At 30.0% G+C, this 11,568-nt stretch overlaps 1 protein-coding gene across 1 annotated transcript; it reads right to left on the bottom strand.

Moving 5' to 3' along the window:
• Positions 1–6,846: 6,846 nt before the first annotated feature.
• On the bottom strand, positions 6,847–7,371 carry LOC105786757 (UDP-glycosyltransferase 73C9). Its single transcript, XM_012613239.1, has 2 exons — positions 7,294–7,371; positions 6,847–7,173 (listed from the first exon to the last, which is right to left on the bottom strand). The coding sequence occupies exons 1-2, from the start codon at positions 7,369–7,371 to the stop codon at positions 6,847–6,849; spliced, it is 405 nt and encodes a 134-aa protein (XP_012468693.1).
• Positions 7,372–11,568: the final 4,197 nt, after the last annotated feature.

Raw genomic sequence — 11,568 nt, 5'->3', positions numbered from 1 at the left:
ACAATTAATATGCTTCTTCCATTAGGATTTAAATACCGGTGGGAGTGTAATAGTATTGAATTTAAAACAGTTAAACATTCCATCAAGAAATTCTATGTTAAACAGTTACAACTAATATGTAAGCCTTTTACAAGAGTAATTAGCTAAAGGCAAATGTGTATACCGCATCACGTAAAAAAGAACACAATACAATTATGAAGACCAAAAAAAGAAAAGAGAAAAGGAATAAATCAAATTTGGATACAATTAAACAAATATGCAAGGATGTACATGTAGACACATAAACATATTGCTTACTTGTACAAGTGAAGGCTTATATCGCAGACTTCAGTTTGGGAAAGGCATGCCCGTTAAACGCTGGAGATGTCTCGAACTAGTATATCTAAAAATGTCATCTTCTTTTAGCCATTCAACATATGCAAAAGAATGTTTTGAGGGCCCACTATACTGCAAAATGAAGGGTATAGAAAAATTATTAGTGGCAAAAATGAACTACTCCAAGGAATCGATAGGCATTATGCAATCGCAAACCAAGCTATGCATCTTTCTAGCACTACCATCAATATCAATCATTTACTTGCATTCAAGAAATACTCCCTTGTTTTTCCAAACAACATACGACTTGAGTACTTTAAAAGGAAAGGAGGAATGGGAGGAAAGAAGAAAACAAAAAGACCAAACTATACTATCTTCTACAATTAATCAATATCTTGGAAGGAACTAAGCACCAAGAGAGTCTTGAATAAAGATAGGAAAATATGCTCTGTACATACATGGAAAAGCATATGAGAACTATATGCATTTTCAATTACTAAAATTTTTGTAGTTTAAATTTGAAAATAACTGTACAAGGTCAAAAATGAAGCAAGCACTAGCATTTGCAACCTAATATTTCATTTTAGTTAGCAAAAAAAAGGGATAAAAAACACCCTTTTGTTTAGTCGAGCATGAAAAATCAAATGAGCAGAAAAACAATGTCGATTCATCACCAAATTATGGAGTGGTAGAATATGACAGTAATCACAATGCTCAAATCGCCTTGAATAATGGAACGTAACTATTTATTCAACTATTAATTAATAAAAAATGCAAGGGGTGACTGACAAAGTACCTGTGCGTTAATCCCTTGTTCGTTTATATAGATTCGGCCATGTATGTCCAAACCCTGAAAATAAAATTAAAAAAATAAATAAATGAAACGCCTGGTAGAGCAGAAGAAAGGAGTGTGACGGAAGAGGAGTGTGACGGTAGAGGCCTGCGACGGTCCACGAGTGCGACGATGCAGCAGATTTGGGGAAGGTCTGCCTCGTCGAGGGCAGCAGGCTAAGGTTCTTTATTTGGGGAATTTTGGGGAAAATAGGAGGGAATAGAACCAAGGTTTTCGGGTATGGGGAAATTTGGAAGCAGAAATAATTGAAAATTTGCGGCGTTTCTACAGTAACGCCACTAATGCCCACAAAAACGGTGACGTTTTGTTTAAACAACAGCCCAACCTTGCGGCGTTTTTATAAACGCGCCGCTAATGCGCACATTTAGTGGCGTTTTTCCCTAGCGCCGCTAAAGCCATTAAAATTGCAGACTAAAGCTACGCCGTTTTGTCTATAAAATTAAGAATTTTTGTGGCGTTTTTATTCCAAACGCCGCTAATGTCTCGTTTATTGCGGCGTTTTTAGTGGAAACGCCACTACGAAATCAAATTTTATATTGAAACGGCTACTGTTTAGGTATTCCATAGTTTTGTTAAGTAATATTTATAATATATAGTAGTAAAATTATAAATTTTAGTGTTTTAACTAATATTTATAAATTTTAGATAAAATTATAAATTTTAGTGTTTTTATTTTTTATTTTAATTTAATTCCATTTGTTAATTTGGTCCTCTCCTAAATTATCAAATGTTATATATTAATTTTTTAACTTATTTATTAGTTTCCTTTAAGTAATATTTATAATAAATTAGATAAAATTAACATTTTAGTGTTTAAATTTCATTTTATTTTTCTATTTTAATTATCTTTTATTTTCTTCCACATTTGTATGCTTTTAAAGAAAAACTCCACTACCTAAATGACCCTATTGAAAAATTGCAATACATATTTGCGGCGTTTTCACAAAACGCTGGTAATATCTACCTTTTATGCGTTTTTTTGAAAACGCCACTAAAAATTTAAATTTTTCTACCCAAACGGCACCGCTTTTAGGAAATTTTAATACATAGTAGTGGCGTTTTTTTTTAAAACGCCGCTAAAGCTCGTATATATTTTTTATATTCAATTATTGTATCTTTCATATAAATTTTACATAAAGAATTATTATAATTTTAAGTAATATTTAAAAGAATTAGAAAAATATTTATTTCATTTTTTTGTATTTTATTTTTCTTATAATTTGGTCCTATCCAAATTAAATAATTACATAAAGAATTATTTTTATTCCATTTTTATTTTTGTATTTTATTTTTCTTATAATTTGGTCCTATCCAATTTAAATAATTACCTATCTATCCATATTAAATATATCAAATGGTTTAGATTAAATATTTTAAATATAAAAGCATTAATTAATTGTATAAAATTGTATCATTTAACAAATCTAAAATAAACCTTAAATCTTAAATTAACCATTCAATATACATAAAGTCTATCTATTATATATCTCTTAAATAATATAAACTATACTCATAATTTCAATATATATATTAAACTTATTATTATATCTTTTACAATTATATAAGAACATATTTAATATATAAATAAAAAAAACTAATTAGTCTAAACCTTAAACCTTAACCCAACCCTTGAAACCCTAAATCTGTAGCTCTTAACCCCTAAACCCCCTATCTCCTAACCCCTAAACCTTAAACCATAATCCCTAAATCCATATATAATCCCCAAACCTTAAAATAGTAACTCCTAAACTGGCCTTCAATCTTAAATTAACCATATACCTTAAGCCATATAAACCCTAAACTATAATGATAATTAATTAAATATTTTAAAATATTTGTTATCTTATCCTTTTCAATTATATATGAAATTTAAAAACATATTTAAAATATAAATAAAAAAATTAATCTAAACCCAAAACCCTAACTCGACCCATGAAACCCTAAACTATATATCCTTAGCTCTTAACCCCTAAACCCCTAAACCTCTAACCCTAACCCCTAAACCTTAAATCCTAACCCGACCCTAAATCCCTAATCCCTAAACCCCAACCCAATCCAGATTCCCTAACCCTAAACATTATTTAATATATAAATTAAAACACACTAATTAATCTAAACCTAACCCCTATACCTCTAACCCTTAAATCCATAAACCCTAAATCCATAAACACCATATTTGGTGTTTTATATTTACTTTATTTGATTTATTTAATCGAACTATCAATTTAAGTTCTATGATATTTTATTTTACTCATAATTTAATATATTTTTCTAGTAAAGTAGTTTAAATAAACTATATGATTGAAAAAAATAATAAATAGTTAGGAGGTAGGACTTCTCTTTAATAAAAACATTTTGTATTAAACAATATTATTTGTTATCATTTAAATGTAAATTTGACTATTATATAATGAATACAACGAAATATCAATTTTTCAACTTATAATAAAAAATATATTAGCGGCGCTTTTTCAAAAACGCTGCTAAAGATCTTAGCATTAGCGGCGCTTCTTAAAAAACGCCGCTAAGGGCCTCAAAAACTCAGAAAACGGTGTCGTATGGCTTAGGCTTTTTGCAGCGATTTTCAGAAAACGCCGCTAATGCTAATTTTTAGCGGCGTTTTCTGTTAAGCGCCGCTAATGCTCTACCTTTAGCGGCGTTTTTATAAAAGCGCCGCTAATTCTCGATTTTTAGTGGTGTTTTTTGTCCAAACGCCGCTAAAAATGCCGCTAAAAGCCTATTTTGGTGTAGTGAATGCCATCTTTCAATTTCATGGAGCTTTAACCATGTTACTGCCAAGGCTTACAATGTTCAATCCATCAACTCAACTTTGATTTTGTTCCTTTGGGGTTTCATGTGCTGAAAATTTGTGAAACTTGAGTTTTTTAATTTTTTTTAACAGGTTAGACCGAAATAAATTTATTTAGACAATATTAAAATGACCAAAAGCTTCCCTGTATTATCACATAATTTCAAGTGTTTCCTTTTTTAATTCATTAGATAATTTATTTTTACGGGACATAATTTTATTCAAATTATTGAATATAATTTAAATATATTATTTTTAAAGTAAATTATTTAACAATAATAATTCAACCCATAATTTTAGCCTAAAAATAATAATGACAATTGAATTTTTGAGAACTTTTAACTATTATTTGAAAGAAAATCTTGCAATATAAGTAAAGTATAACTCAACATTTAATAATTTAAATTATAGTAAAAGTGTTTTTAACTTGAATACAAAGTGCAATTCAAGATTTATTAACATAATTTTTAATATTTAAATTTTAATAATAAAATTTTATTCTAACATCAATTAGTAATATAATAATAAAAAAGCATTGAGATAATTAAAACTTATTTATAATCAAAAGAATTCAAATCATATCCCATTTCTAACTAACTCAATTTTAAGAAGTTTTAATAAAAACCAAACTCGTTCACAGAGACAACACCAAAATTGACATAAAATTATTTTTATTTCTGAGGATTCAAACACAAAATTAAAAAGTAAGCTAACACCTTACCATTTAACCAACAAACTCGTTCTTGTCATCAATTGAACAAAAATATTATTTATGCTAGAGGATCAGAAATAGAAATAAAGGCATAAATAACAAAAATTCAAAGAAAAAATTCAAACCTAGAACAGCACACACATAAGCACAACACCTATCCACTAAATCAGATTAACACATTTAACATAATTTTCATAGCCTTAACTAAAAATCCAAAACGCGATCACTCTCGGTTTTACTAGCCCCATATCTTCTAACCCAATTTTTGGGATATGACACAACTCATTCAATTCAAGAGTAATATGTTCACTCACATGATCAAAGGCATTATACTTAATTCATTCAATATTCATTCATTTGATTCAAATTCATTTATTCTCATTTCCAGTTCTCGTTTCATATAAAGTATTTTGCTTGATGAACCCTTGTAAACGAACTCGGATACATAGGTATATATATCACACCAGTTGCTCGTCCGAGCTGAATATATTCTTGTTAGGTTACCCGTTCGGGCTAAACCTTTAAAACGATATCAAGTTACATGTCTGAGCTAAACCTTTATCATATGTATTTGAGTATCCGCAACAAGTATTGAATCTCGGTAACATCTGTAATTAATCCCGTACAAGTGAGCACAAAACCCTATTGGCATGCCAATCATATCCTAACCTTTACTAAGTTCACACATGCATCAATTTCACATGTAACCATCACTTTTCAATTTAGTCCAAATCTTACATTTTGAATCAATTCACAACCAAACACATATATAATTACAAATCAAATACACAAAAACCTATATAAAGAAATATCATATGAACTTGTCTGATCTAAACAACAAACAGCTGAATATTTAGGGACTAATCGACAATTTTGACTTTTTCCCATTAATCTCCGATTTGATCCAATTTTTGATCAATTAGGGACCGAATAACTTGAGCTTGAAAAATGGTAGTTCTTAGGTTTTAAAAGCATGTACAGTTAGGTGAAATGAAAAAAATAAAAAAACCCCACTAAAATTTGCCTTATATACTTTAATTAAATATTTAATTACTTATTTAACTTAATTAAACTTAATTAATTAAACTTAATCACCATTAATAAAAATTAGTGGAAGTTCCCATCACCATCCACTATTACATATTATAAAATTTTTTATTTCTCATTTTGGACCTTTGACTAATTGCAATATAAGCCCCAAAGTCTTTGGTCAATTAAAAACTTATAGCGATCAGACTTTTATAATTTAGTTCATGTACCCTAATTAAGCAATTAATAGACAAAATTGAAGGACCAAATATTAATATTCTTTTATACCAACTTAGTAATTATTCATATTTAATATTTACGGACCCAATTTATGAAAATGAGATTTTAAAATCGCCTTTTACAACACCGCTGAAAATCGAGCTGTTACAGTTAAGGCTTATTGGGATTCAGTTATTAAATGAAATGAAGTATTGGTCAAATATGTGTAGATAGTCTAGCAACTAATTTCTAATTAATGATGGGGTAAATGTGCAAAAATTTTATATTAGTGTTATGGTCTCCAAATTACACATACATAACCTTTCTGACATCCCATATTTAGAAAAAAAAAAGTCACCTTTTTGTATATTAATTTGGAAGATCGAAACTACACGATTCAAAGATATCAACATATTGATAGATTCGTATATGTTTCTGCATCTCGTTTTTATTATTAACGATCTAACATGACAAAACATGATCCATTATGTTTATATTAATATGTTATAGTTCTAACAAAAGAATCTCAAGGGAAACGGTGGCAACTATGACACTACGGAGAAGCTGATCTTCACATTTGCAAAGTACGTTCAGTTCGAAACTATGGCACTACAAATATGCCTAACATTTGGGGTTTGGGATCATGAGGGGTTCGATGATTGAGAGCCGACCATCAATTGAGAAAAGGAGAAAAAAATGGAAAAAAAATAAATCAATGCTGTTAAGTAATGGCAATTGAAAAACGTACCGTAATTATTTCATTAAACCAAATTGTGGTTACAAGACACAGACTGATAATAATACGAAACACAAAAAAAACAACAAAAAAACTACATCAATCGAATAAATCACTCTTTGACTTTATCTCGATTTTCTTATTAGATAGAGCCTCGCTCTTATTATATCTCCTTAGTTCTCATGGCGATGTGAGGTTGGAATCATATCCACACCCATCTTTGAAGATTGTTGGATTATATCTTGGATTAATAGTGTCATATTAAGATAAGAAGATCCACCTACTTCAATAGCTTTATTTTCCTTCTCTCCAAACACTTTTGCTCGTTTTCTTCTCTTTATTCCTTCATTTCCTTCATTCATCAATTGATCTATTGCGTTTTTAACATGTTCTTTCTTCAACATGAACCCAGATTTTTCATCTCCCCAGGCTGTAAGTTCATTGGCCCCAACGCTCACTCCGATTTTTAGTATTTGTACTACAAGTCTCTCATTGGTAAACTGGTATACAAAAAGTGGCAATGTTAATAATGGAACGCCAATAGAAATGCCTTCGATTGTTGAGTTCTATCCACAATGAGTTAGGAACCCTCCTATTGCAGGATGTGATAAAATGAGCACTTGGGGAGCCCATCCCACAACTACAAATCCTCTCCCGTTCATTCTTTCCTCAAATCCATCCTCTTCAATCCACTTCATCACCTAGTTCGTCGCATCATTATTTCCTCTTAAGATCCAAATGAATGCCTTGTTCGAGGCCTCTAAGCCCAAACCCAACTCTATCAGTTTGGGAGATTTCATAGTGCTCATGCTCCCAAGACAAGCATAAATTACAGAGTTGGGTTCTTCCAAGTGGGGTTCCTTTGAGAGATGATACACCTAATGCGGGATTTGGTGATTCAGATGAATATAGTAATGAGAATGAAGGTATTCCTGCTAATGAGGCACCATCAAGTCCTTATCATGAAACTCTTAATCGAAGAAAGCAAACACTTAGTGTTGTACACGATAAAGGAAAAAAAATCAAGTTCAAGTAGAAAATTATCAAGAAAGAAATTAACTACTCAGATTGAGAAATTGTGTGAGAGTATGGCTTGTTCAAAGGCAATGAATGCTTTGCGTGCTTTGGGAGATGAAATTCCAAAAAAAAATGAACTGTACTATTTTGCCATCAAAATGTTCCAAATACCAGTGAGACGAGAAGTGTTTCTGAACTTAGATCCAGATGTTAGGGTTTGGTGGCTTCAACGTGAGTATGCCGAACAAAGTCCAATTGCATCATTTTCATCCTTGGTAGGAACATCCTCATTTCCCTTCCAACTATACCATCAACCACCTCCATCATAAGCTCCTTAGAATTATTACTGTAATATAACTATACTACTTTTTTATGTGTAAAACTAATATATGATATTTTTTATGTTTGGTATTTTTATGCTATGCTTTTATTCAAGTTTCTATGTTGTATAGAATGTCACAAAATATTAATTTATTTTCATTTGATTACTTTTTTAGGTTATGGATGAATTTAACAATATGTATAATAGTTTTGATATGAATTATGATACCCTTGAATTAAGTGAAGAAGCACAACGAAGAATAGCCACAATTGTTACACAAGTTGAGCACAACAATTATCACGAAGAGGAAGAATATGTGTTAAGGTGTGTATTGATACACCATGAAACTTATTTCACTATGCAGTTGTGTATGGATTCAAATTATATAGGTCAAATATGGGTGGACGAAGTATTAAATGGGCATGATGAACATTGCATGTGTAACACCCCTATCCCGTATCCGTCACCGGAACAGGGTTTAAGAGCTTTACCGGAGTTTTCAGATCAAACTTAGATATTTTATATTACTTAACATTCATATAGGAAATTATTTATAAATTATATATTGTCCCTTATATGAGCCCTCGAGGCCCAAAACATACATTAGAAACAAGTCGGGACTAAATCGATAACTCAGAGAATTTTTCGTGAAACCTTAAAAAAATTTTCCTAAATGCAGGGGACGCACGCCCGTGTGGTCAGGCCGTGTGGCTCATACGGCTAAGTGACACACCCGTGTCTTAGGCCATGTGGTATTTGAAGTAGGGCACACAGCCGTATCCCCAGCCCGTGTAACTCTCTCACTTGCAATACATTTAAGTGTAGGGGTCACATGGCCAAGCCACACGCCCGTGTGAAAATTCCTGAGCATTCTATTTTGAATTTTTAAGATGTAGGGGACACATGACCAGAACACATGCCCATATGCTAGGCCGTGTGTCACACACGGCTGAGACACACGCCTGTGTCTTTGCCCGTGTGGACAAAATAAGGTCATTTCCAAGCCTTATTCCTCACCCAATTTCACCTTCCACCTACATAAACACTTAAACACATTCATCAACCAATTCAAGACATTTGAACCAAGCCAAAACCAAGTCTTATGCATGATATTTCATCACATGTATTCCTATACTCAATCTTACCTAATTAATCAAATTTACATATATGCATACTTTATCAATTATGCTATCTTCATCCGTTCATCCATATGCTTACTATCATTAAACCATTTCAATTTCACACATCAAACATGTTAAGGCCATATATATACACATTTCAAATTATACCAAACACAAGCCATACTAATGGCTAGTTACAACCAAAATATTTAAAATGCCAACAATTGCTAAGTTAACCTATACATGCCATTATAACCAAAATTAGTTTCATAATTGTACCGAAATGGACTGGTGGATAGTGTGAGTGACCTCCGCCAAGCTTCCAAACACTATAAAATAGAGGAAATACAACTGAGTAAGTACTTAATGCTTAGTAAGTTCGTATTGTAATACCCAATTTTAGCCCAGGCTCACAAAAAAATAATAAACCCAAAATGATAAAACAAAGTCTAAGTCCAGTACAAAATTATATCATTTGGCACGATCGAAATGGCCCATTACTTGAAAAGGTTGAAGGTCCATCTACAAGCTTATGGAAACATAATCTTCAAGGATATGCAATCTTAGATATGATATGCAATCTTAGATATGATATATGCAATCTTAGAAGATATGATTTTGTAATCTTAGAGATTTAATTTGTAGATACTCTTTAATCTTAGCCGTTGATGTAATTGTTCTGTACCGTTGGATTTAGGGAGGCTCCACTATAAATAAAGGCCTCTCCCTTCATTGTAAAGGGGGGAGTTGGGAGTAATAATTATTATTAAGAGTATTCACTCAAATTTCTCTCTCTCTTGAGTTCTTATTTTCTTTGGCTTGTTCTTATTTTGTTGATTTGTGTATAATTTATTTATTGATTTGTATATTGTTGATTTCAAATCTCTTTTTCCTTATTATTCATTTTCAAATTCATTATTTTCAAATTTGTTCACATTTTATTTTGCCTTATATTTTTTATTTTAAATTCATTGGTCTTTGATTATTGATGCTATTTAATCCTCTATTTTTATTTTAGTTTGTTATTATTATTATTAAATTAATTATTGTAATATTATTAACACTATTATGTGGCATCATTAATCTTGTATCATTATTATTTACTTTTTATGCCTTTAAATTTCAAATTTTATTATATATATGCATGTATACATACATACGCTTTTATAATATATACATATACATACATATTTTTTAATTTTATAAATATATATATACACATACTTTTATATATTTTCTATGTTTCATAATTTTATATACATACTTATATATATATATATATATATATATATTTTACATATTAAAATATGTATATTTATATTTATATTTTATTTTTTATAATTCACACACACATATTTTTCTTATATGTACATATATATATTTTTATATTTTATATTTTTATCTATTTTCTTTGTTATTATTATTGCTTTACTTGATGTTTATTTATTTATTTATTTATTCACATGACCATTATTATCATTATTATATTCTTTAAATGCTTCGGTTTTATTTATTTATTTACTTGATATTGTGTATACATGATTGATTTATTTTTTATTTATCTTTTCATTATTATTATTATTATTATTATTATTATTATTATTATTATTGTTTTTGATCATGCTATTTATATTTACATTATCACAATTGTTACTCCATTATATAATTTTTACCCAAATTCGTATAAAGAGAAAATTTTGAAAAATAAAGGCAATACTCGGTATTTGGAATCTTCGAGAGAATTGAACCCTAACGTATTGGGTTCCAACACTTTCGTTGAATCTAAATAATCGAGAATGCTCTTTAATCAAAACATAAATAAAAAGCTCATTATCGAGAATTCAATACGTTGTGTCCTAACGCATTGGATATGACATGTTGTTTTCTCGAGATGAAGATTTTTTTTCTAAATATAATAAAGGTAATATTCAATGTTTAGAATTTTGAGAAATTGTGCCCTAACGTATTAATGCGATTTCTTCATCGACTTAAACAATTGAATATCCTTTTAAATTTTATTTGCGAGTTTTTTGGACAAGCTCGTTTTTGAGGAAGTGAAATATCATGCCCTAACTCATTGGGTGTGACATTTTCTCTTTTCAAAATGAGAGGGTCTTATCGAGTAACTTGTTTTATATAAGTTTTTTTTAAAAAAAAAAACAAAAGATTGTATTTTAAATCTCTTCAAAATTTTCAATTTTCGACATTAAGACATTAATTAATTAACTAGGTACCAATTTTTGGGCGTTACGAGGGTGCTAATCCTTCCTTGTACGTAACTGACTCCTGAACTCCTTTTTCTGAATTTCGTGGACTAAAATCGTTGTTTTAATAAAGTCAAATCGCTTATTAAAAATAACCACTTTTTGAGGTGACTCGATCACACCTAAATAAAAAAGATCAGTGGCGACTCCCATTTTCATTTTTTTCAAAAT

The sequence above is a fragment of the Gossypium raimondii genome, chromosome 1 (genome assembly GCF_025698545.1).
Source record: "Gossypium raimondii isolate GPD5lz chromosome 1, ASM2569854v1, whole genome shotgun sequence".
NCBI classification, from domain to species: Eukaryota; Viridiplantae; Streptophyta; class Magnoliopsida; order Malvales; family Malvaceae; genus Gossypium; species Gossypium raimondii.
This window is presented reverse-complemented; position numbering and strand designations above follow the sequence as displayed.